General features: G+C 39.1%; 1 protein-coding gene and 1 long non-coding RNA gene across 6 annotated transcripts in view; both read right to left on the bottom strand.

Moving 5' to 3' along the window:
* arl15a (ADP-ribosylation factor-like 15a) overlaps positions 1 to 26,677 on the bottom strand; it is an 83,415-nt gene that overhangs the window by 33,645 nt on the left and 23,093 nt on the right. For 2 of the 4 annotated variants that reach the window (XM_053653724.1, XM_053653725.1), the window contains exons 2-4: positions 21,759 to 21,903; positions 19,941 to 20,000; positions 11,561 to 11,769 (exon numbers count right to left, since the gene is read on the bottom strand). In XM_053653724.1, coding sequence (XP_053509699.1) covers positions 11,561 to 11,769; positions 19,941 to 20,000; positions 21,759 to 21,903 — 414 coding nt within the window. Of the gene's footprint in view, positions 1 to 10,818; positions 11,473 to 11,560; positions 11,770 to 19,940; positions 20,001 to 21,758; positions 21,904 to 26,677 lie in introns of those variants that run through there. The other 2 variants (XM_053653726.1, XM_053653727.1) reach the window with 2 other exon arrangements.
* On the bottom strand, positions 681 to 10,810 carry LOC128625440 (uncharacterized). 2 transcript variants are annotated; one of them, XR_008388943.1, is made up of 5 exons: positions 10,643 to 10,810; positions 9,012 to 10,045; positions 8,507 to 8,698; positions 1,997 to 2,110; positions 681 to 1,278 (listed from the first exon to the last, which is right to left on the bottom strand). It is a non-coding gene; the product is annotated as an uncharacterized LOC128625440 (long non-coding RNA). The 2 variants fall into 2 exon arrangements; XR_008388942.1 differs by having other exon boundaries at positions 9,012 to 10,810.

Here is a 26,677-nt window from a genome sequence, read left to right as displayed (position 1 = left end):
AGGGTCCCAGGTTCGATCCTGAGCTCAGATTACTGTCCGTGTTCATGTGGGGTTCCTCAGGATTCCTTGAAAAGGCAAGGCTTCGTGTTATATGAATCTTTGCATTCATATAGAGTTGGATTTGTAGAAGAAAACATTGTTAGTATTCAGGGGAGGGAGCTCTCTGCAGGCATGGAAGTATAATGTCTTGGTGTGGTGGATGTGACACTTCCATTTTACTATTTATAAAACAAAACTACTATTACTATTACTATTATAAACAAAACTAGCATGAATGTTTGTGAATTTAATATCTGCATTAGTCAGTCTTTTGGCATTTGCAGTTTTGTTTTTTTTAATTCTGATTACAGTGTGAGTGGCTTTGTATGTACTTGATGATCTTTACAAATTGTTGTATGTACTAAATGATCTTTACTAGACAGAAGGTCTACCTACATGAAGAACAATTGCACCTTTTAAGTAAAACCAAGAACAGTTATTGAACAGAAAAGGTAAGCCAAAATAGGCATACACACACACACACACACACACACACACACACACACACACACATACACACACATCCAGCTGCCCATTCTGCCTTGAAGACCAATTCAAAAGCTATCAAAGTTTCTGGAATTTGCAGTTAAAGAAAAATGTCCCAGCAAGTTCATTTTCTTGTGCCAAAGTAGGGTGTTTATTCATGTTCAGCTGACATATGATGGGATGTTCCCAGTTTGGAATACAATCACATTACAACAATCAACACTCAACTAAAAAGTTTTCCAAGACACTTGTCCAGATTAAGAAGGAAATTTAGAATGAGTGATGCAGGCATGCACAAATAATTGTTTTTGAGATTCAACAAACAAATGACACAAACCAACCATGGTTCATATGGGAACCAATGGAGTGTCAAACAGCGAATTTGCGCAACTGATTATATGTTTGAAATGGTGGATATACAAGGTGGAAGAGTATCGGGTGCATCAAACATCTGTGTGTTTGGTTTAAACCTAATGAATTATGACATAAGTAGATGATGAACAAACAGATGTATTTTGCTCAGAGGCAGTCCAGCATTAAAGCACTGAATGCAGTTTGAAAGCTTGCTCACATGGGTGGCATTGCTTTGTCACAATGTATAAGCAACAACAGCTTTAACTTTGCTGCACTGAAACCAGATGTGAATTAACTCATAACAGGCATTGTTTTCTTCGAAGAGAACTGAAGCACAGGAAAGCTGCTAAAGTCAGGGAACATGATGGGCTGAACAACACTCTGGTTCTGGCATATTCACTTAAAGGAAACATAAGGGTCATGTCATCAAAGTCATGGACTAGCACACATGCTTTCATATTCCAGTGTATTAAGGATGCAAATGTAAATAATTAAAAGCACAATGAATAAAGAGATTCCACACTGCTCTCTACACATGTTAAAATCAACTGCAGCCTAAAGGTCTTTTAATTTTGCAACAAAAATGACTTTTTTTGTTCTACTTGTAAAAACATCAGTACAAATTTTAGTAGATTGTTTTATCTCTTTTATCTACATTGAATAATTTCATCCATGTGTATTTGGAGCAAAGTTATTAATAAAGAAAAAGGTCATGTGGAATGATAATATAGGTATGTACAACATATGTACTGCTAAATTTCATTAAATTGGGTTACGTGGTTTAAATAAAACTGCAACTGGTAGTGATGACTAGAAGTAATATTTTATCTTAGCTGAGAGTCATATCAAAAAGCATAAATAAAACATGACATTGCGTGCTGTTATTATAATCAATGGCAGGGTGATGTGAAAAAAATTAGTGGCCCAAAGCTGATTTTTCTTAATAACAGCACATCCTGAAGTGTTTTATTCCTCTTCTACAACTTATACCAATTTGACAACACAAACAATGTTCTTCTAATTAAAAAACAACAAAATGATCAGTTTATAGTTATAGTTAATGTTGTGGAATGGTCCCGTTATCACTTATATAAGATATGAAAAGTCATTTCCTCACCAGCCTCTCATCTCTCTCTCTCTCTCTCTCTCTCTCTCTCTGTCTCTCTCTCTCTCTCTCTCTTGAAGTTAATATGACAAACTCTCAGCTTGTCCTCTAACCTGGAGTCTCTCCCTTGTTGGAAAATGTAAAATTAAAGCTTGACCTTTGACTGTTACAAATCACTGACACTGGAGACTCCTTACAAAAGTGTTTGATAAATGTCTCAGTACAGAAAACCACATCATCAATTACAATCTTTTTAATCTGTGGATTAAATGTGGAGCATATGGCATACAAGTTGCTGTTTAAGTTGCTACTATATGCCATATCTCAGCCCAGCCACGACTCGATTTCCAGGGAAGCACCGCTAACTACAAACATGGCCGCTGAGGACTACACTTCCCACACACGCATGCGCTCGCCTACCCGGAGTTCTAATCACACACACCTGCATCTCATTATAAACACACTCACACCACAGCATAAGAGAGACTTTAAAAGCGAAGAGACTTTGCAAATAATGTTCTGTTGACTTGTTTCTCAGCCATTCTCTAAGCCCTTTTCACGTGCGTTTACTAAGTTATCTTTGACCAGTGTTTCCGTCCCCGACCTCGATTTCTGCTAAGCCCCATTTTGTTTGTTTGCCTGATCGCCTGACCCTCGCCTGTTTATCAACCACAAGCTTTGTCTTTTCCCCTTGGATTATTCTGCCTGATTCTGTCACCTGCATTTGCTTCCGTCTCCACCCACGGTACGTGACACTATAGATAATGTATTAGAACAAGTGCTTTAATATAAACCTTGCAGCCAGAACTACTGTCAAAGCTTATGCTATCGGAATTTTATCAACACCTTCTTATCAATCAGAATCAAGCTTTCAACAGCATCTTACAATTGGTTTTACTGAATAACTCATAGTTGAATATTAACAATAAGATTTAAGCTGAATCAGTGAATAATAAATGGTTCAAATGATTCAGTATGTCCTGTTGTGTGAACAGACAGTATTTAGCATTGGTAGCACAGTAGCACTGGTAAATGTAATTAGCAGTAATATAGCCATTAACTTAGCCAGCCTATGATCAGGAAACATTTATAAAGCAAGCAACAGCCCATCAAGTCAAAGCATCCACACAGCCTGCTTTGTTAAAGTGTTGTATCAACACATGACTCCCCTCTTTCAACTTACTTCCTGTTTGGGCCCCAACAACAGGAGATTGGTGTCAACAAGGAATTCTGCCTTATGTATGTTTCACTAGTATAAAATAAGTCATACACAGTGGCCCAGCAAGGCATTTACAGGCCCACTGATTCTTATAAAGCACAATCCAGTGATCCAGCACTAACACCAAATCACTAACATATCACCATATGCTAGTGGTAACTAGCTTGCATTCAACAGCAGTCAACAGTCCATGAGCCTGCTTTCCCTTCATCACAATGTGCGCTACACATGTGCAATAGCTGTTCTCCAGCTTGAAAAGTTGCGTGCAAATTTTGGCAGAACATTACGAACTGGTATACATGTTTGGTGATTGTGAGTACAACGCTGTAACGAAACGTATATAACAATCTAATCCAGATTCTGTTATCTGTGAAAAGATTTTTTTTCCAAGGGTGTTTTATGTAAAACATTTTCCCAATTTCAGATCAGATTTCTGTCCTTGGGGAAAGAGAAAGACGATATCAGTTCTTACACATGGTGACAGAACTTTGAGGAAACATTGTGTGTTAGTAGTGGGCAGTGATGACCTGGCTGATTATGCATGATGACACAACGTGTTCCGGGTGGCGTAGGCTGGTTCTGTGTTGGTAAGTGACTAAATCTGCTCTGTGGGACACATAGTTTGTTTACTTTACCTTCACTACTACTGACACCTCATTCATAATACAGAGAGCTATCACGTAAGTAGCAGCTCATAAACAGAATGGCTTCAATAACATTTTTTGTCTCATTTACATTTGTCCCATAAATATTTAATAAGCATACAAAAATGATCAACACAACTACAATGGATATTTGGTGAAGTCTCTCCTGGATAGAATAACAGCACTGAACCATGCCCTGTACTATCTAAAACTGTTGGAGGCATTTGTAGAAGATTTTGGACCACTTCTCCGTACAGAGCATTTCCAACACTTTTATATTCTTCGATTTCTGCATTTGGATTTCCCTCTTCACTTCAGACCTCGGGTTTTCAATAGAGCTCAAGTGAACTATTCAACTAGTGAGCTATTCCCATTTGTTCATTTCCTTGACAAGTACTAATAGCAATCATGATCATGACCCCATATGGGTAGCCACTAGGTCCCCACTACATCACACTCATCCTCTGGCCATTCTCATCAACTTGAGTGACCCAGCTGGCTTGGCAAACCTACACTAAAATGTAGAACAACATGTAGATATTAAACCTTCCCGAGTGGGTTCATTCGGAACTAGTGAAGACCGTATATCAAAATTGTCACTGTAACAAATTCTGTTCAGCACATGGTGCATTTCCGGGTGCAACTAGCACAGCGTGTTCAATATATGTGACATGTGCTTTTATTTTGCATCCTGTTCCAATTCCTTGTTCTGGCTCTGCCTGTGAACCTTATTTCCTTCTCACACACCTCAGTATCATTCATTCATTCTGTGTATTTAAGAACATGATCCCTGACAGGTTCAGGGTGAGGTTTTGTTATTTCATACTGATTTGAATTTCTGAGCATATTTCCTGTTTGTTTTTCTGATTTTGTCCTTTTTGTTTTGTTATTTCAGCTTTATTCTGTTTGCATGATTGTCTATTTTTGAATGTCTTTTGCTTGTCCATTTGGATTGTTAATAAAAGTTTTGCTCTCCACCAGATCCACCAGACTCCTTAATTAATAAGTTACAAGGGTTTCTACCATGACCTTGCCAGATATTAAAATATATTACTCATGAATAGTGCCAATACAATATTTTATTGAGACTGAGAATTACTCAAAGTATTGATACTGATCTTTAGGCCATTGAGGATGAAAATCACTTAAATATGCTTGGGTATATTCTCATCTGCAAAATCAAATAGCTTTATTAAAATACCATGGCATTAATATCTGGTAGGAAAGCATGGGCTTGGCCTTAGCATGACATGTTTTATGTCCGGTTCCCAATACAGGCTCTTCATGTGACCGACAGTGCATGCAATTCACCACCTGCTGTCAACATCCTTGCCAGAGATAGAAAATCTGCATATGGACAGTGTGTGGTCACCCTCAGTTTTCTGACTACATTCATAATTGTGAAAGCTCTGCCTTCTGTCAAAAAGACTCTCATGGCCCATGTGTCATGCAGTCTGCATTGGTGTCAAATGACTCATTACAGTTGACTTTCAAATCTAGAGATGTGAGATCAAGAGCTCTGTCTGGCTTGTCAATTGCTGTTGGGACAACCAACACAGCACCTAGTCGTTCAGGTGAGGTACTACGTACAGACCCTGGGTGCTAAAAGTAACCCAAAGGAAATGACTCAGACTATCAATCAAGCAGAAGAATCACCTGTGCTTCAGAGCAAGTGGAATGTAGAAATACTGTTACAAACCAATTGTGTTTGTCAAGTCTTGTGCCTACTTCTGTTTTTTTTTTCTTACCAGTGAGCCATATCTGCTACTTGCTTTACTACTCAATGTGGCAGCAAAACAATGAATAACAAGTGGTATTTGCCTAGCCTTGGGCATGCTTTGCATTTTGCTAACAGGATTATGCTGCAATTGGGTCAAGGCTCTGCAAATATGCATGTTCCAAACAATTTGGGCATTGATCATGTCCATCACTTCATCAAGGCTTGGCAGACCAAACACATTGCCAATGTACCATGGAAAACAAGAGGTTGGGAAAGTTGCCAAAATCTCAACAATTTACAAGTTATGAGTTTATGGACAAGAGTGTGGTCATGTTCACATGGTGAGGACTTTACTATTGGAATTCTGCGGTGAAACTAACAAATGGGAATACTGTACTAGTTACATTGGAAACCAGTGATAAGCACTGATATTGTGTCCCAAAACCATTTATATTGATTTGTATTAATACTCGGGGTCATTATATTGTTGTGGAAGGCCTTCCTTTCAAAGTGCTTCCAAATTGGTGTCATCGAATAGTTGATAAAACCCCTGAAACAACTTAACTTAAACAATTTAAATCATTGTGTCTAATGTTGATTTCGACAACCATTTCTGCTCACAATGCCAATCATTTGGAAACTGATTATACAAAAGAGAAATGATGTGAAAGTAAGCTTGAAAGAGGGGGATATGAAGACAAAGGCAGATAGAAATCTGGGTTGACTCGAGTTCATCGGTTCACCCCTTCGTCTTTGATGAGCTGACCTCAGACTCAGACTAATAAGAACACTAACAAGAGGCTGAAATACTAGTCTTAACTGTGACCACTCACCTGGAAGACTCAGACTCACACACAGTTCGTCCATAGGATTAAGCTAAGAAGGTCAGTTAACAGGAAGGTCAGTTCACGCCTTGCTGTAGGCTGACTTAGAATGGGAACTAATTTGGCACTGGAAGCAAAAACAACCGCTCTGAGTCAAAGTCGCTGTGTTTTAATGTTTGCAAACAGAAAAGTGAGGTCAATCACACTGCTACTTCCATCAGTAAAACAATATCCAAAGAAAAGCATAGCCTAAACAGGATGGCTTTCAACAGACCAGAACTGATGATCCCAATGAGGCAAAAAAAAAAAAAACGATGTGTGGCCAATTTACCTTGAGGATATTTGAATATCAATTTGAGACTTCCTCATCGACTCTTTGCGAAAATGCCATGGAAGAACTAAAACCTGTGCCATATTGTCACAATTATCATAAGGCTGGCACACAATCATGTAGGCTTACAGAATGTGAAGTTCAACAAAGTGAAGCACTAATCTACTCATAGAACTGATGTTGAATTCTGTGTATCTGTGAAATGATACTTTATTGGGATAATGGCTGAAGGAATTTGAATTGTCCCTGAGCCTGAAAAAGGGAAAGCTGTTTATTTTTAGTTTTATGCCACAGGAAGCTTGTCTGAAACACAACTGCAGTATATGACCTCCATATTAGGGATGTAATACAGTGCCACTATCTGTATCCTTATCTGTATCTGTGTGGTAGTGTATTTGGATTTACTGTGAGCCTGAATTGGTCATGGCCTAGCCTGGAAGTCTTTTTTTTTTAATTAAATATGAACCCTACCATTACAGTCCCTGGTAAAAATGACGGAATCACCACACTTAGAGGATATTCACCTGGATTTTTTACTTCGTAGCAATTAAACAAAGCACAGATATGACACAAAACAATTTTTGTTTAATAGCTGAACATTCTGGCTTCGTGAAACATACCTCAAACAAGTTAAATGAAATTACTTTAATTAATATCATATATTTTGCCTCTCTATATGTTGGATTTCCTTCTTGAAGGAGTTTTATAATCCTTTCCACTGGTCCCTTGTTGGGGCCATGTTTCCTTTCAGAAAGTCCAAGGTTAAAGTCTGTAACCACTCCTTTAAGGTCTGTAAGCACTCTCTTTTAACTGGAGACTAATTTGCATTTTTAGACTTGCGCTGGTATTTGTTTTAGAAATGCAAATTTCAAGGTGATTCCATAATTTCTTCCTCAACATTGAGTGATTCCATAATTTTTTCCTCTACTTGATCTGGAAAACAAATATGCCATTAATTAAAACAATTTAATTAAATTTGTTTGAGGTATGTTTCTCGAAGCCAGAATGTTCAGCTATTAAACAAAAATTGTTTTGTGTCATATCTATGATTTGTTTATTTGCTGCGAAGTAAACAAGCCAGGTGAGAATCCTCTAAGTGTGGTGATTCCATCATTTTTTGCTAGGGGTTTTATGCCCCTGGAAACACTGAAAAGCACCCAGAGCTAAATGATGCCATCAATGTCATCATGGTGTGTGAATTCTGGTTCTGATAGTTCCTCAACCACAGCTACAGTACATCACTCCAGGGATGTGCATGAGTGATGTGCTCATCCTACTTGCACAGTTATTGGGGTTTTTTGTTTGTTTGTTTGTTTGTTTGTTTGTTTGTTTGTTTGTACCAGCCTATGATATTTCCTTCTAATATTTAAAAACATAAAGAAACTACTGGCCTAATTTGAACCACAGAGATCCTGACCAGGCAGTTACTAAGAATGAATGAATAAATGCTAAATGCATCTTTTAGAGACTCTCACTTATATTAATGAATGTCATTTTTTTTTCTCTCAAGTTTCATATCTGACTGCTCACCCACTTGACAGTAAAAACCTAATTCCCCCCACCCCGTTATGCATACCTCTAGTCTCTCCAACAGAACCAGAACCTATAACCAGAAGCCCTTTCCAGAAATAAATCTAACAGTGCACTTCCTATTCATATCTGTATTTGTATCTGTTTAGAATACATTATCTGTTCAATCTGAATAATATATTCATATTTAGTTACATTAGTGCTCCATACAGAAGTGAAAATAAGCAAAAAGTCAGCTAGCCAAAACATCTTACATGAAGCCTCTCTGCCCTGATCAGAACCACACTGGATGAGTCTGGGTGTCTCTTTCAGATGCAGCCACAATAGCTGATGTCACTTTTCTCACTCCCTCCCCAGTGACTCATGTTTGTTAGCCGGTGACATAACTGGTATCGCCAGTGAACGTCAGCACCCGCTTCCTGTACGGCACCCTGGGATGACAGCTCCTGTTTGTGGCACCAAAAGTGGTCAGACACAAGGTTGGTGGAAGATGTTTTGTGTGAACACTGTGAGTCGACTCATTAATGAAAAGCCACATTTCATAATATTATGTTGCGCCCAGCAGGTCCCATCAATGAGTGACCTACTCTGCAGACTGAAAAGCACTAGGGAGTTTTGGAGTCATTTAAATCCACAGATCACACTTTATTATGAAAAGACTATGAGGAACTGTTATAGTTTTAGGTCAGCATGAAACTCCTTACAGAAGGAAAAGTAATGTGCATTCATTTGGGAAAAGGAAATAGTGTTTGATCTTACATTACCCTCAGTTGGGAGCTCTTCCATTCTTAGTGGTTAGCACGTTCGCCTCACACATCCAGGGTTAGGGGTTCAATTCCCACCGCAGCCCTGTTTACATGTTCTTCCCGTGCTGCAGGGTTTCCTCCGGGTCCTCCAATTTCGTCCCCCAGTCCAAAGACATGTATGGTAGACTGATTGGCATGTCCAAAGTGTCTGTAGTGTATGAATGGATGTGTGAATGTGCCCTGCGATGGACTGGCACCCCGTCCAGGGTGTACATCGCCTTGTACCCCATGCTCCCTGGGATACGCTCCAGGTTCCCCGTGACCCAGTATGGTAAGCAGTATAGAAAATGGATGGTTGGATATCAGTGATGTAACACTTTTCACCTGACCATATCATGAATGCTTTTGGGAGAGGTTTGTTCCTTAGTTCACATACACAAAACCAGTCATTTGGGATTCAATGTGATGTTAAATTGCATTGAGGAATTGATCGGCCATGTTGTTGGCTCACACTGTGTCCACATTATCTGCTCCACGGAAACATAGGATGTAAACAGTCTCTTTTGGTTTGGTTGTGACAAATAAATACTGCATAACATGCTGAGGAAGCGCTCCAAACATATAGAACTTTGTATGGATAAACATTGCAGGGAGGCAGGAGAATGAATATGAAACTGATAGTGTGCTCCTTCTGATCTGCGCTCTATCCTGCTATCATTGTAATGCACATCCACAGCACAGAAAATATGATCTTGGCTTATCTGTTAAAGCTTACATTATGTTCTCAAGCGATGGAAATATACTAATACTAACAATATGTTGAATTTTGTACTTGGTTACCATTATAAGTGAACAGATTAATCACAGAACAAGTGTGAATACAACATTTCAGATCGTTCTCGTAACTAATTTTTACTCTGATGATGAAAGAAAAATCTGAATATTCAAAATGAATCATTCTAATAACTCACTCATACTCACTCACTTTCAGTAACCACTGAAAGTCCTGCTCAGGGTCACAGTGGATCTGGAGCCTATCCTGGGAAACTAGGCATGAGGCATGAAAATACACACTGGATAACACACCAGTCCATCACAGGCTCCATGCACACACACATTTACACACTCATTCACACCTTGGGGCAATTTATATTAGCCAAGCCACCTACTGCCATGTTTTTGAGAGGTGGGAGGAAACCGGAGATCCCAGAGGGAACCCACAGGGACATGGGGAGAATGTGCACAAAATGTCCAAACAGACATTAACCAAAGCTCAGGATCAAACTAGAGGCCCTGGAGCATCTGCGTCGCCATGCCACCACATTCAAATTAAAGCCCAATAAGACCAATTAAATCTTACATGGACACCTGGCCATCTCACTGATATGTGGGTCTTCCCTTAACTGTTGCCACAAAATTGGAAGCACACATTTGTCTAGAATGTCTTTATATTGTATGCTGTAGCATTACAAGTTCCCTTCAGTGGAACCAAGAGGACCAAACCTGCCCAAACAATGCCCCTGTGCACAAAGCGAGCTCCATGAGAGCATGGTTTGCCAAAGTTGGAGTGGAAGAACTCAAGTAACCTGCAAGAGCCCTGACCTCAAACCCACTGAACACCTTTGAGATGAACTGGATACCAACCTTCTCACCCAAAATCAGTGCCCAACCTTGGCCGATTGAGTACAAATCCCACCAGCCACATTCGACAACACTGAGTCCTTGGAGGCGCTTATGTTTCTTAAACCCTCCTCAGAATTTCTTGAAGAAAAAGAGACATATATCCTCCTCAAGGCAGTTTCATCAAATTGTTTCAATCTGTGTAAACTTAATAATTTATGTAGGTAATTTTAGGTTAACAAAAGTTGTTGAAGGTTGAGGCCTAACAATGCATTAGCACTAGTACTTTTTCTGTATAGTATCTTTATTATTATTAGTAGTAGTAGTAGTAGTAGTAGTAGTAGTAGTAGTAGTAGTAATAACAGTAGTAGTAGTATTCAGTATTAGCAAGCTACCAGTACTCGATACTGTAATTTTAATAGAAACAAATGAAAGGAGGTTGTTTTACCTTAGCAGGTTACCCACACCTATTAGAGTTTATGAGTTTTATTTGGTGCTTTACTCAGTTCAAATTCCTAAATTTGTTTACTGGTGTTAGAAGAGTTTTAACTTGCCAGATTCAAACCATCAGATCCATCCTCAATTGTTACTTGGAGTCTTCTCTGCCTTAAGCGATCCACCTCTTTCTAAGGTTTCCTCAGCATATACACAGACCATTACTCAGACAGCCCACGTCATTCCATGTTTACGCAATCAGCTCTCGCTCTGGAAAGGACTGACGGGGGGAGTACCTCTTACACTGTCAACATCAGCTCTTATTGCGTGGCAACAACACACCACAGCCTGAGAAATGCACAGTTCCCATTGCTCAGTCCAAACACTTCAGAGTGTGTGTACATGTGGGAGCCAGCGACCTATGGTGGAGGAGGTTCAGAGAGGAAAATGGTGCTAAGGCCCAGGAAGGTCCCTGAGTGCTATATTTGGTATGGAAAGTTACCTTACCTCTGGGACAGAACGGGCAGCTGGTGAATCTTGGTGGTTGGCAAGGATGAGGAAGGGGAGTGTGCAGAGCTGAGGGTGCTGCAGGGCCAAATGGAGCTCAGATCGGCAAGCCTCCATCTTCTCATCCGAAACAGTACTGTCAAGAATGAATACCACTCCTTGAGAGCCTTGGTAGTACCGGCTCCAGTATTTCTTGATATTGTCTGCCCCTATAATGAAAAAACATCACACTAACCCTCTATTCATTGTGTTTTGATATATACACAAAGTGCCCTCCACTAATATTGGCACCCTTGGTAAATATGAACAAAGAAGGCTGTGAAAAATTGTCTTAATTTTTTAACCTTTTTGATCTTTTGTTAAAAAAATTCACAAAAATACTCTGCTCTCATATCAAACAATTGCAAACCAAACACACAGGTTTCTCAAAAAAATATCGTTGTTAAGTATACTCAGCAAAAAAGAAACATCCCTTTTTCAGGAGACTGTATTTTAAAGATATTTTTGTAAAATCCAAATAAGCTTCACAGATCTTTATTGGAAAGGGTTTAAACGATGTTTTTCATGCTTGTTCAATGAATTATAAACAATTATTGCACATGCACCTGTGGGATAGTACTTAAGACACGAACAGTTTACAGGCAGTAGGCAATTAAGGTCACAGTTACAATAACTTAGGACATTAAAGAGACCTTCTACTGACTGTGAAAAACACCAGAAGAAAGATGTCTAGGGTTCCTGCTCACCTGCGTGAACATGCCAGAGACCTGCTGCAGGGACGCATGAGGACTGCAGATGTGTTTTGGCGCAATAAACTGCAATGTCTGTAATGTAAGATGCCTAAGATAGTGCTACAGGGAGACAGGAAGGACAGCTGATTGTACCCGCAGTGGAAAGTTACATGTAACCGTGTCACCCCCCCCCCCCCCCCCCCTTTGTTCAGACTCACTATTCCATTTCTGTTCGTCAAATATCTGTGAAACTTGTTTATGTCTCAGTTGTTGAATGTTTTTATGTTAATGCAAAATTTAAATAAAAGATGGAAATAAAAGCAGTTGAATGTGAGGGGACATTTCTTTTTATGCTGAGTATATATGTGTGCCACAATTATTGGCACCCTTTTAGTCAATACTTTGTGCTACCTTCCTTTGCCAAGATAACAGTTCAGAGTCTTCTCCTATAATGCCTGATGAGGTTGGAGAATACATGGCAAGGGATCTGAGACCATTCCTCCATACAGAATCTCTCCAGATCCTTCACATTTCGAGGTCCACGTTAGCGGACTCTACTTTTCAGTTCACCTCACATGTTTTCTTTGGGGTTCAAGTCAGGGGACTGGGATGGCCATGAGAGGACCTTGATTTTGTGGTCAGTAATCTATTTGTCTGTTGATTGTGATGTGCAGTATGTTTTGGATCCTTGTCCTGCTGGAAGATCCAACCATGGCCTATTTTAAGCTTTCTGGCAGAGACAGTCAGGTTTTCATTTAATATCTGTTGGTATTTGATAGAGTCCATGATGCCATGTATCCTAACAAAATGTCTCTGGAAGAAAAACAGCCCCAAGACATTAAAGAGCCACCACCATATTTAACTGTGGACATGATGTACTGTTCCATATGGCTACCTCTCTGTGTACGCTAAAACCACCTCTGGTGTTTATTTCCAAAAATCTCTATTTTGGTTTCATCTGACCCTAGAACCCGATCCCATTTGAAGTTCCAGTAGTGTCTGGCAAACTGAAGATGGTTGAGTTTGTTTTTGGATGAGAGTAATGGCTTTTTTCTTGAAACCCTTCCAAACAACTTGTGGTGATGTAGGTGACTTCGGAGTGTAGTTTTGGAGACTTTCTGACCCCAAGAAGCAACTAACTTCTGCAATTCTCCAACTGAGATCCTTTTAGATTTTTTGGCCACTCGAACCATCCTCTTCAAAGTGCGTTGAAACAATATAGACACACGTCCAATTCAGGTTGATTCATAACATTTCCAGTTGACTGGAACTTCGTAATTATTGCCCTGATGGTGGAAATGGGCATTTTCAATGCTTGTACTATTTTCTTATAGCTATTTCCCATTTTGTGAAGCTCAACAACCTTTTGCTGCACATCACAGCTATATTCCTTGGTCTTACCCATTGTTATGAATGACTAAGGGAATTTGGCCTATGTGTTACCTCATATTTATACCCATGTGAAACAGGAAGTCATGGAACTTCCTGTTCCTAGTCACCCAGGTGTACTAAAAAAAATATTAAAATATCATATATTTACATATATTTCTCTCATATGTATTTATAGGGGAAATATATTTGTGCAATAATTGTTGCACACCTATATTTAACAAAGATATATTTTTTTATAAACCTGTGTTTTGTTTGATATCCATGAGAGCAGTGTATTTTTGTGAATTTTTTCAACAAAAGATCAAAATGGTTAAACAATAAAGACAAATTTTCACAGCCTTCTTGTATATATGCACTGTATATTGAATTGTGAGGCCAATTTTAAAGAAATATAATTTATTATCATTAATTCTCACCACACTCTCACAGTCTCTTCTGTAAAATATAAACCTGTGATTAGTGGCTCTGAGCATGAAATTAACAAGTCTATGGCAAACTTCTACATTCTCACAACAAGGACATAAATATAATGCGTAAGCTAACTGCCTGAGTAGTATAAACACAGATTTGCACCTGTAGATGATTAAGTGACGTTTACATAGACAACATTGTGGCATAGCCTACAACCATTTGAAAGAAGGCAAACAGCCAACTTGCAATATAAATTTGATTAGCCTATAATGTGAACAAGAATAGGCAAGCTTAGTTTTTGCTATACCACAGATAAGTTGTGTGAGGGACAGGTGTTAGACAGGTATGTTATTCAAAGTTGGAGAAGAAGAGAATCGATTTTAACTTCAGTGAAGCCCAATGATAATAGCCTGAGACAGAGAGAGCTGAGGACAAGGGCATAAGGATACCCCTCACCCCTAATGTACACCTCATCAGGACAGCACTGATAAAAGATCCTGATGAGGCTTGGGATGGTCGAGAACAACTGGTCGAGAACAAAAGACAATGTGAAAGAAGGTGTAGTGCGCATCAAAGTCCAGAGCTGAGCTTTTCTACAAGTTTTTAGCACCTGCAGCCAGTTGCACCAGCTGAACATAAGTTCTATTGTAGCTTAGTATGAATATTAATGGGCACCACATTTGTGTTTACTAACTCCTAATACTTTATCAGTTGCACCATGGTTCAATGTTGTGTTAAGTTATAACTTATTAAATAGGTGCAATATTCCCCATAAATAAAAGTACTCTCAATTCTGCACAAAGTGAACATTCAGCAGAGTAAAAAGAGCATGTACGCTGATAAGTTCATTTCGTTTCCTTTGTATTTTGTTAGGAGGGTTTCTTATGGTGTATGATCACATTATACACCATATATATATATATACACAAATAGACCATTTGTATATCAGTTTTTATATGATGTATTTTCTTGTGTAGCATAAAATATTATCAAATTGAGATATTGGCAAGATAGTACACACCACAAAATATTTTAAGTATATTATTAATCTTACACTGTTGTTCAGCATGTGTTCAGCAAATGTAGATTAAGCAGGTGTTAATTACTGTGGTTTGTTATTAAAATGCCATTAAATTTGTTGCACACGAGCCTAAGCAGCAGAACACAACATTCCAGTGTAAACCGCAAACACAGTTTCCATCTCTGACACAAGTTTTCTACAGGCACAAATAGGCACATTTCCACCATGTTGTGAGGTTCGCCTCTGAGAAACAAGGAAGTGGACCTGATACCCCATAAATAAGTGAGATAACTTGGCAAATCCCAGGAATTCCTGTATTTTCTTTGCAGTTCTGGATTTGTACCATGAGCATGCAGCCATAATCTTCTGTTTCTTACTCACTCCTTCTGTCTGATGATTTATCCAAGAAACAAAATAATGCTGTTCAAACACGGTGCAAAAACAGATGGTTTCACCCACTAGAGGTAGCAACGGCCCAAAATGCTAAAGCATCTGGAGAGAGAGTGGGCAGTAGTACAGGTGTCTGCAAAGGTGTTAACATGATTTTCTGCTTTCGTCACTGACAATGTTTTCTGTAACATATCGCTCAGGGTGGAATTATACAGTATATAGTAGGCAAAATCTGGTACATACCCACAGCCCCTGGCAAATGGAAAAACACAGTCCAGAGTCAGTACATAGAAACAGCTAGACAGAGAGAGAAATCTGTGAATTTACAGAAATGAGTCTATAATTTAAGAACACGTGAAGGTGATAATGAGGGATAATGCCAGGGAGACGGTGAAGACTGGCAACGCCCAGGTAAAGGTAGGTGAGGATGAGAGTGTTAAAATAAATTTTTTCTCTATATAATTCTAAACTAATTAAAAAGGAAAGGGTGATAGAACTGAAAAAGGGTTTATCATGATAATATAATGCAAACGATAGACTTGTGGTTTTGTTGTTTTTGAAAATTGTTTGAAAATTATTGGGGGCGGGGGGGTTGAAATAGTTTCAAGATGCTTTTTCAGTCGATTCACAAACATCATGTTCATCTCTTCCAGTTGGATCCCTTCAGATCCACAGATCACTGAGTTTTGATTTGCTACTTCCCATCAAGTTCAATTTTTAAAAAATGGGCTTTTCAGCATAAGGTATGCGTTATGAAAATAGGCAACAGATGAGATCTCAAACTACGTACATGCAGACAGAGACACAGATAGAGAAAGTGTGTGTGTGTGTGTGTGTGAGAGAGAGAGAGAGAGAGAGAGAGAGAGAGAGAGAGAGCCTGAATTAAATCTGTTTAGCATGTCAAAATCATCTTCACCAGCCTCCTGTTCTTCTTTTCATTCTTTTTTCTTTCTTACTTACTTTCATCCCTACATCCTTTATTTATTTATTTATTTATTGGTTTATTTGTTTGTTTGTTTTGTGTATTTATATTTACAGACTTACTGCCAATTAATAGGAGTGCCTCTACCCCAGCATATTCATACAATTATCCAATCAGCCAATCATGTGGCAGCAGCACAATACACACCATTGCAGTTAGAAGTCAAGTGCTTCAGTTAATGTTCACATCAAACATCAGACAGAAAAAAAAGTGTTATCTCAGTGACTTTGACCATGGCAAGGTTGTTGTCTCCAGAAGGGCTTGTTGGAGTATTTCAGAAACTGCTGATCTCATGGCATTCTCACACACAACAGTCTCTAGAGTTTACACAGAATGGTGCAAAAAACAAAAAAAAGACATCCTGTGCGTAGGAGTTCTGCACGTGGAACCGGTTCGAGCTGACAGAAAGGCTACAAAGGTTCCAGCAACTCAAATGACCACGCTTAACAACCATGGTGAGCAGAAAAGCATCACAGAATGCATGTGAACCTTGAGGTACATGAGCTACAGCAGAAAACCACATCACGTTTCCCTCCTGTCAGCCAAGATCAGGAATCTGAGGCTACAGTGGGCACAGACTCTGGACTGGACAGGTGAAGACTGGAAAAAGACCAGGTGATTACCTTTAGTCAGACAAGGTGTAACAAGCAGGAGGATGGACATCTGTATGGATTCATTCTCATAATAAGAGGTCAGAGAAGCAGACACAGTTAATGTCGACAAATTCATAGTCAATAAACAACAACGCAGACAGAGATCAAAATCAGAAAACACAGAACACTCTAAACAGAGACGAACAAATAAAACCAAGGTGCCAGACTCTGTGAAGAACTGTTTGGATTTGCAAGATTTTGCATGAACCAGAGCGAAGCAAAGAGCTTAAATAAGAACCAGAGAGGGGCACTGAGCTTACATAGGAGGAAACAAGGATGGGTGAAACCGGTGAACAAAGTAATAACAGTTAACAAGAGCAGGAAGCAGAGACCGAATACAGAAAGTACTGTATTGTACAAGTGGTACCAAATGGGCAAATAAGGTATGAAAAGCATTAGAAGCAAAACTAGGGTGGATGTAACACAATGAAGGTTACCTGCAGAAAAGAACTAAACAAAAACAGATTATATGTCCATAATTGAATTTGTCTCATCTTTAAAATCTCCTTATTTGGTAGTCACAAAATCAATTAGTCAATCAAAATCTATTAGTCAATATATGCTCTCTTTGGAGTCCATTATTAGGAAACATGATGTATTATTCCACTGTTACTCAGATGACACCCAGATTTATGTCCCCCTTAAAAGATCTGGAAAAAATTCACTTGAGCCTTTGCTGGCTTGCTTAAATGATATCCAAACGTGGATGTCTGCAAATTTTTTTAAAGCTCAGTGAAAATAAAACCGAGATGATCTTTTTCGGCCCTCCTGACGGTAGACCTATGCACCGTCCTCAAATACATCAGCTCTCATCTTCAGTAAACACTTATGTTAAGAATCCGGGCGTACTGCTTGATAGTTGTCTTGAAATTTGACAAGCAATTTGTTAAATCTTGCTTCTTTCATCTTCATCAGCTATCCAGAGTTTATCCTTTCCTTTGTCCTCAAGCCTTTGAATGGGTGATTCATGCATTTTGATCCTCTCGCTTAGATTATTGCAACTCTTTGTATCATGGCATAAATTCCACTACTTTGGCCTGACTTCAGACTGTTCAAAATGCTGCAGCGAGATTATTAACAGGTCTAGGGAAATATGACCATATCATTCCAATATTAGCATCACTTCATTGGCTGCCGGTTCGTTTTAGAGTTGATTTTGAAATCCTTTCATTTGTTTAGAAATGTTTGAAAAATCTGGCGCCCTCCTACCTCTCTAATTTAATAGTCCTACACAATCCCTCAAGAGCTCACAGATCTGGGACAAAAGAATCTTTAAGTTGTTCCTAGGTACAGATTACAGCAAAGGGGACATTTTCAACAGCATTTGCTGTTGCGGGTCCTAAACTTTGAACAGTTTGCCTATCCAAATCAGATCCACACCATCCCTTCCTCTTTTTAAGTCTTTGCTAAAAAATTTTTCTCTCTGGCTTTTAATGACCATTAGATGCTGATATATACTCATAATTCAGATGGTGTTATATTGGCTGAGTTACTGATCGGAAGGTCGGAGGTTCAAGCCCCAGCACTGCCAAGCTTCCACTGTTGGGCCCTTGCACAAGGCCCTTAACCCTCTCTGCTCCAGGGGTGCTGTATCATGGCTGACCCTGCACTCTGACCCCAGCTTCCTGACATGCTGGCATATCTGAAGAAAATAATTTCACTGTGCTGTAGTGTATATGTGATCAATAAAGACTCATTATCTTTATATGAATCCACAGTCATTCAATATTCACCATTATCACAATTCAAGTCATTTTTTTTTATTTAAAGCACAGCTGATTTGGGCCATTCCAACCTGAGACAGATTCAGTAGTATATTATGTTGTGTGTTTAGGCTAACAGCAAAAAAAAAAAAAAAGGTGGCCATAAATAAATTTTCTGTGCAAACATTTTTGTTCCCCTCTGGGGCCTGAGAAGCCAGAGCAGCAGTGACAGGCTCCAGACAATAAATAAACGCCATCACGGTAACCACTGGAGGCATCGGTGTGTATAAAAACATCTGTAAAGGCCTTTGAACTCACCTACTGGAAGATCTTTATATCATGTTCAACATACATTTCTGCCTCTGACCAAATTTGGTTAGACTTCCCCTTGGTGGTCCCATGTTCTCATTTTCAGTTGTGTTTGCTTTAAGTTGTGCTTTAGTTGGCCCTCAAGTCAACACACACAGCGCACCTGTTCTGTTCCCTGCATCCCACAAAACACATAAATCACCCTGACTGTGGTCACTACTAACATTCACACTCTCAGCCTGGAGGATTTTTTTTAGCTCTTTAAGACACCAAAAATATCTTCTAGGAAGAAGTCTAGACCATGAAAGTGCATGCACTTATTGACATTTTAGCAGCTCTGGGAGTTCTTTTTAGTCAAATAAAAAAGGAAATGCTGTACATACATACTAGTCTGAATTCATTTATTTTATTGTTCTGCATCCTGATATATTACTTGATTGCTAACATGATTGGGAAATGATCACATTCTTGATATTTGCTCCTCTACTCCTTAGCAGGCCCTTCTGCCAAAAGTGCAAACAAGTGGACCAATATTTATGCGCTGGGTAAACAGCTACTAAAGCTGTATTAGTTCTTAGTATTAGCCTAGCTTTGATTTTTCTTCTGGACATAAGAGTGGCATTAATCTCTGTCCATAAATTCATTGTAATTTAATCTGCTAACGAGCGTTGAGTTCAACTCTGTAAACCGTTTTAAACTATGGAGTAAGAGGGAAGAACCTGGAGCTTATAAGAGCTATGAAACAGCACCAGGGAAAATATTAATACTGTAATACATGTTCACATTACCTCCAAGTTCCTTCACATTCAGTACTGCTTTCGGGAAAGCCACTGCCTTTATGCTGAAACCTAAAAGAGATGACAGGAAAATGTTTACATTGCAAAATAAATGAAAGCCCAAGTTTCTTGACTTTCGCCAGTGTTGGTATAGACCACACTACAGCTACACATTACAGCATTTGGCATTCACCCTTATCCAGAGTGACTTACAATTATTTCATTTATACAACTGAGCAGCTGAGGGTTAAGGACCTTGCTCAAGGGCCCAACAGTGGGGGCTTGGCAATTCTGGGATTTGAACTCACAACCTTCTGATCAGACCTCCAACGTCTTAACCGCTGAGCTACCACTTCTCTATGAGCTTCAAGTTCGTTTCAAAAGCAGAGACATACATGCAGAGACAAGGCAGGCGCACAATCGAGAATGCTTAACGTAACTCAAAACACATGAGGTTGAACCTCATAAGCTGCCATTCTGATTTTACACCAGAGTTTATAAGGCGGGTTTCATCAAGATCAGAGCAGGTTACAGTAAATATGTCATGCAAGACTCACAGTAAAGAGCAGCAGATACAGTAGAATAGATATGATGTTTCTCAACGAAGTTAGCATGTTATAGTTGCTTAGTGACTCGTCTATAACAATATTGGTGAAAGGTGTCCCAGGTTCGATCCTGAGCTTGGGTTATTGTCAGTGTGGAATTTCACCTGTTAACATTTACATTTATTCATTTAGCAGACGCTTTTATCCAAAGCGATTTACAAATGAGAAAATACAAGCAAAAGCTGTTCTCCTAATGTGTTCTCCCCAGTCCTTTGGGGCCTCTAGTTTCCTCCCACCTCCCTAAATATCAGTAGATGGATTGACTACTCTAAATTGACCCTTAGTGTGAATGTGTGTGTGCACTGTGCCCTGTGCTGGCCTAATGTTCAATCCAGGGTGTATTCCCATCTCACACCCAGCGTTCCTAAAATAGACTCTGGATCCACCCTGACATGGATAAAGCAGTTACTGAAGATGAACGATTTGTAAAAGCATACAGCATACAGTACACATGATACATGGAGGCACATGAACATTATGAAAAGCTGGAAGAAGTCATGCTGTTTGTCTTAAAATGACAGGCTTTGATGGGTCTACGGAGCTGGAATACACCATCCTGTCGGTAACGTAATCACCATCCTTTGTCATGAGAGAGAAAGTACATGTGGCGAAAGCAGACTTGCCACAACTCATGTGCAAAGTCAAACAGATGAACTCTCTGCATGTCAAGAGACATTCAAATCTGTCAGGAAAAGCAATGCTCTTTAGCATGAGGTGACTAAGCTAATTTTAAGATTTGGAGAGTTGGTAAAGTGTATCAAGGGGCATTTATATCTGGTAAACAAGTCAAGTTTTGAAGCTTGGCTCTATACTGTATGTTACATCTGCAGGATCCTTCATAATTGGGGAACCAGTTCAAAATAAGTAGCTGAGGGTTATAGTGTTTAGTTTATATTACAAGGCTGAGACATGGGAAAGGTATGTGTATTAAAGTGAGTGTGTTTGTACTGTAGTGGTTCAAAAAAAAACTGCTAGTGTTTGTCACTGGGGTAGTACCCTCAAGTGTACCCCTTGGGAAAGTAAAGTACTTTTACTATGGATTTAATGTACAGACTTTCCAATTGCACAGAAATTGTATAATGATATTTAGAAGAAGAAGAAGACTATGATCATTTCACCTATCTTATACAGGTGGTACATGAATAAACTTTATAAGTGAATTGAATAAAATAGTGGAAATATTTCTGATAGTGCGAGTACTGTGGTGAATGATATAAAACTTTACCTGCGGTTGGTACAATGCCATCGAGACCTTCGCTACAGAGCCGTGAAATGAGTGTGGTTTTGCCAGCACCGCTGAGTCCAATACACACCACATCATACTCTGGTCTAGGAGAGGGTGGACCTTTACAGCACAGCTTTCGGAAACACTGATGAGAAAAAAGACAGGGAGGAACAAATGGTAAGGTCAGAAGCAGTTAACAATGATACTGTATATTGTATTGTATGTCAATGTAAGAGTATGACCATTTTGAGAATTTGGAGATCTCTCTGGTGGAAATATGAAATGTTCTTGTGCAAGTTACATGCAATAACATAATATTTAATGTGATGGGTGTGAGTGGAACGTTAATATACACTCACAATCCACTTTATTAGGAACACCTGTACAACTGCACATTCATGCAGTTATCTAATCAGCCAATCATGTGGCAGCAGCGCAGTGCAAAAACTCATGCAGATACACGTTAAGAGCTTCAATCAATACTTACATCAAAGATCAGAATGAGGAAAAAATGTGATCTCAGTAACTTTAACCGTGGCATGGTTGTTGGTGCCAGATGGGCTGGTTTGAGTATTTTAGAAACTGCTGATGTCCTGGGATTTTCACACACAACAGTCTCTAGACTTTACACAGAATAGTGTGAAAAACAAAAACACATCCTGTGTGTGAAGGGTCTGCAGGCTGAAAAGCACTGATAATGAGAGAGATATTTGCATTGCGTTGCTGCCACATGATTGGCTGATTCGAAAACTGCATGAATGTGCAGTTGTACAGGTGTTCCTAATAAAGTAGATAGTGAATGTACATTAATTGAGTATTCAAGAAATTAAAACCTATGTGGGATGTCTGCTGATTATCTGCTCCCATTGTCATTGTCTAGAGTCCTACAAAAGCACTAACATCAGCATGGTTTCATCAGCTGTGGTCCCTTTGTTGGTAAATGTCAAGTATTAACATGTAGACCAGTAGTGAGCTTTATTTCAGAGTAGTGATGGACTAGACATCACGTTTGAAAATCTGGAAACCATTTAAACACAAAGATGTTGTCAAAATACAGTGGTGTGAAAAAGTATTTCTTCTGATTTCTTCTGTTTTTGTGTATATCCTAGACTAAATAGTTTTAGCTCTTCAAACAAAATACAACATAAGACAAAGGCAGCCTGTGTAAACAACCAATACAGTTTTTATTTATTTATTTATTTTACTGAAACAAACAAAAAAAAAGTTGGCCTATCACCTATCACCCATGTGAAAAGGTTGTGCCACCTTTAGCAGCAATAACTGCAACCAAACGCTTCTGATAACTGGAGATCAGTCTTTCACTTACTTCTAGGACTAGGACTTACTCCTATGCTTTGGATCATTGTCTTGCTGCATAATCCAGTTGCATTTGAGTTTCAGCATACGAACTGAAGACCAGACATTCTCCTTTAGGATTTTCTGGTAAAGAGCAGAATTCATGTTTCCCTCAATTATTGCAAGTTGCCCAGTTCCTGAAGCAGCAAAGCATCCCCACACCATCACACTTCCACCACCATGCTTGACCATAGGAATGATGTTCTTTTTGTAGAATTCTGTGTTTGGTTATGCCAGATGTAAAGGGACGCCTGTCTTCCAAACAGTTCTACTTTCGACTCATCAATCCACAGAACATTCTCCCAAAAGATTTGAGGATCATTAAGGTGTGTTTTGGCAAAATTCAGACGAGTCTTAATGTTCTTCTGGGTTAGCAGTGGTTTTCACCTCTCCACTCTTCCATGGATGCCATTGTTCCCCAGTGTCTTTCTGATAGTGGAGTCATGAACAATGACCTTTATTGATGTAAGACAGGCCTGTAGGTTATTTGATGTTGTCCTTGGCTCTTTTTTGACTTCCTGGATGAGTCGTTGCTGTGCTCTTTGAGGAATTTTGGAAGGTCGGCCACTTCTGGGATGGTTCACTACTGTGCCAAGTTTTTCCATTTGGAGATAATGGCTCTCACTGTGGTTCTTTGGAGTCCCAGAGCCTTTGAAATCGCTTCATAACCATTCCCAGACTGATCTATTTCAATCACCTTCTTCCTCATCATTTCTGGAATTTCTTTCAGCTTTGGCATAGTGTGTTACTGGATAAGACCTTTTAACCAACTTCATGCTGTTGAAAAAGTTCTATTTAAGTGTTGATTTGATTGAACAGGGTTTGCAGTAATCAGGCCTGGTTGTGTCTAGTCCAGCTGAACCCCATTTTGAATACAGTTTTATAGATTTGGAGAATTAGAATTAACTACTGGGGCAAATACATTTTCACACAAACCCAGTTGGTATTGGATAACATTTTTGCTTCAATAAATAACGCTATCATCTTTAAAAAATGTGTTTAGTCAGGTTGCCTTTGTTTTATCTTAGATTTTGTTTTAATTTCTGAAACAATTTAGTATGAGATATACACAAAAACAGAAGAAATCAGGATTGGGCAAATATTTTTCACAGCACTGTAGTATAGTATTAGGGTTATGGAATTTCACAGAAACTAATCTTAACTTCACAGACCACCACTTCTCTGTCAGTCTTCCAGTGATTTAGAGAAAAACATTTCTGACCACAGTGCTAAAAATGACTAGCTTATCATTTTTTTATGTTCTGCTTATCAATTTACACAAATGAAACATCCAAAAAAAAAAAAACATAGGCTATCAGCAAAATAAGGTAGTAAATTTACAAAATCGTCTGTTGGACAGCTTTTGGGACATTCTGTCTTAGAGTGTCATATGATATACACACACTAAATGCAAGCAGACACTTTGACTGACTCACACTTTACCACCACAAAATTTTTTTGAAAGAAATAAAAGAGAGAAGTAAATTTTTAAAACTTTCTTTGAGACTCTTAGTCCACGGACCAGACATCCCAATAAAGGCCATACCTTTAATCTCAATGCAAGCGTCTTCAAAACAACTCAAAGTTGTTTTGACGAATTGATCAAAGCTTTGGTTATTGATCATTTAAATTATTAACGGAAATCTCATTGTGATGATCAAAAGAGCATTAGACCTTGCTTTAGATTTGATGTAAAATCCATTTAAATAATTTTTAAAACAGCTGCTACATATTTGCACTGAAAAATCATTTCTGCATTGATAATATTGCGCTGTTTATAAAAAGCAGCTGTGCAGTTGGACCCTCAAGCTGCCTCAGTTACCCACAGATGAGTGTCAAACACATGAGTCTCGCTAGAATTGTTCTACATTGATATGCTGTAACACACTCAGATGTTGATAAGTGAATGATTTTCAGGGACCTTTACACTGTATGCAATTAACAGCATTAGAGAGTCATGAATACAAAATACTAATTGTTTTTCAGTGAGAACACCACTATAACTCAGGCTTAGGCAAAGAGAGAGAGAGCGATAGAGAGAGAGAAAGGAGAGAGGTCCTGGTGGCTGGTGACAGTCCTGTCAGTTTATTAATGACTGTAGCCGCGTTTCCATCGAAATTGCCCGGAACAATTAGTCCCAGGAACTTTTTTCAAGGGACCATTTGGTTCCTCCAGACCTTTGTGGTCTGCGTTTCCATCACGGTCTAAAGTACAGTGAAGATTAGGCAAATTAATCCAGTGACGTATGACTGTAGGCGACAAGCCCTTGGCGAGGATATGAAGCCTCGAAGTATGCTACAATCAACCTGATTATTGACACAAAAAAACTAAGCTGATTTTAATGATGTAATAATGTCAAATGTTTGCTCGGCTCATAAGAACCCGTAGCAGGCTCTGATTGGAACAAAAACCTTTGAACAGTAACAAAAGAGTTTGCTGTAACCAAACAGGTGGTCTAATGGGCAGGATTCGACGTTCTCACTGCCGCGGGTCGGGTTCGATTCGGGGTCACGGAATGAAATGTATTTTTTAATCTTTGGATAAAAGTTCATGTTTTAAAAACTATTTTCTGAAATCTGATAACGACACTGCAACAACAACAACAAGCATGGAGGAGATTCAAGCTGTGCTGCTGTTGATTGTGATGTATTGCTTTGCTAAAGAGGTAATTGAGAAAACACTGGAGAAGAGATGAGTAGTGGTAGTAAAGCGAATTCAGAATGCTCGTAATGCTAGACTTAAAGTAAGCAAACAGATTTTATCAGCTATTGCTGAGATGACTGAGACGAACGCGCGCACATGAGCTTCTCTCTACACTGTTTTCCTGTTTTCCTGTGTAATACCCAGCTATCGCTTAACCTACGTGATATTTTTAAGTGTACTTTTTCATTGCAGGTCGCCATTTCCAGTTCCCGCTGTGTTTCATCCTCGACATAAATACTTAATAAGGCCTGAACCTCGTCGTCGTTCTATCGGGCGTATTTTTTTAGAAACCCCATTGTGTTGATTCGAATTGCATTAAACAACTGTTGCTGTACACACCACAACAGACTTTTAAAAATGGAGGTTGAAAAAAAATACTGCGTGCACTCAACCAATCAACATGTTCAGCACCCAAGTCCCACCCTCCAAAGGTCCTGAACTTTGAAAAAGTACCACCTCTCGCGTAGGGACTTTCTGAGGAGGAAATATTTTACCCGGAACTTAATTTGGACCCTAGTCCCGGCAGTGGAAACACACAGAGTACCTCCAAAAGTCCCTAGTTCCTTGAGAAAGTTCCTGTGGTGGAAATGCGGCTTCTGACTGGAGGCCTGCTGGAAGACGTTAGGAGGCAAACGTAGTGTGAGCCATGAATGAGATCATTATGTGACGATCCCCAAATAAAGAGAGATATCTAACAGACTAGTTTGAGCTAGGCATTTAGTAAAACAGAAGTTATATAACACGAATACTCTATATATTTTTACATTGAGAACTGTAATTCATATACATTTCACCAACGCTTAAACTAAAGTTCTTACAACAACAAATCCTCAATACAAACAACATGTGATTGTCTTTTG

Source organism: Ictalurus furcatus, chromosome 22, assembly GCF_023375685.1.
Source record: "Ictalurus furcatus strain D&B chromosome 22, Billie_1.0, whole genome shotgun sequence".
Lineage (NCBI taxonomy): Eukaryota > Metazoa > Chordata > Actinopteri > Siluriformes > Ictaluridae > Ictalurus > Ictalurus furcatus.
This window is presented reverse-complemented; position numbering and strand designations above follow the sequence as displayed.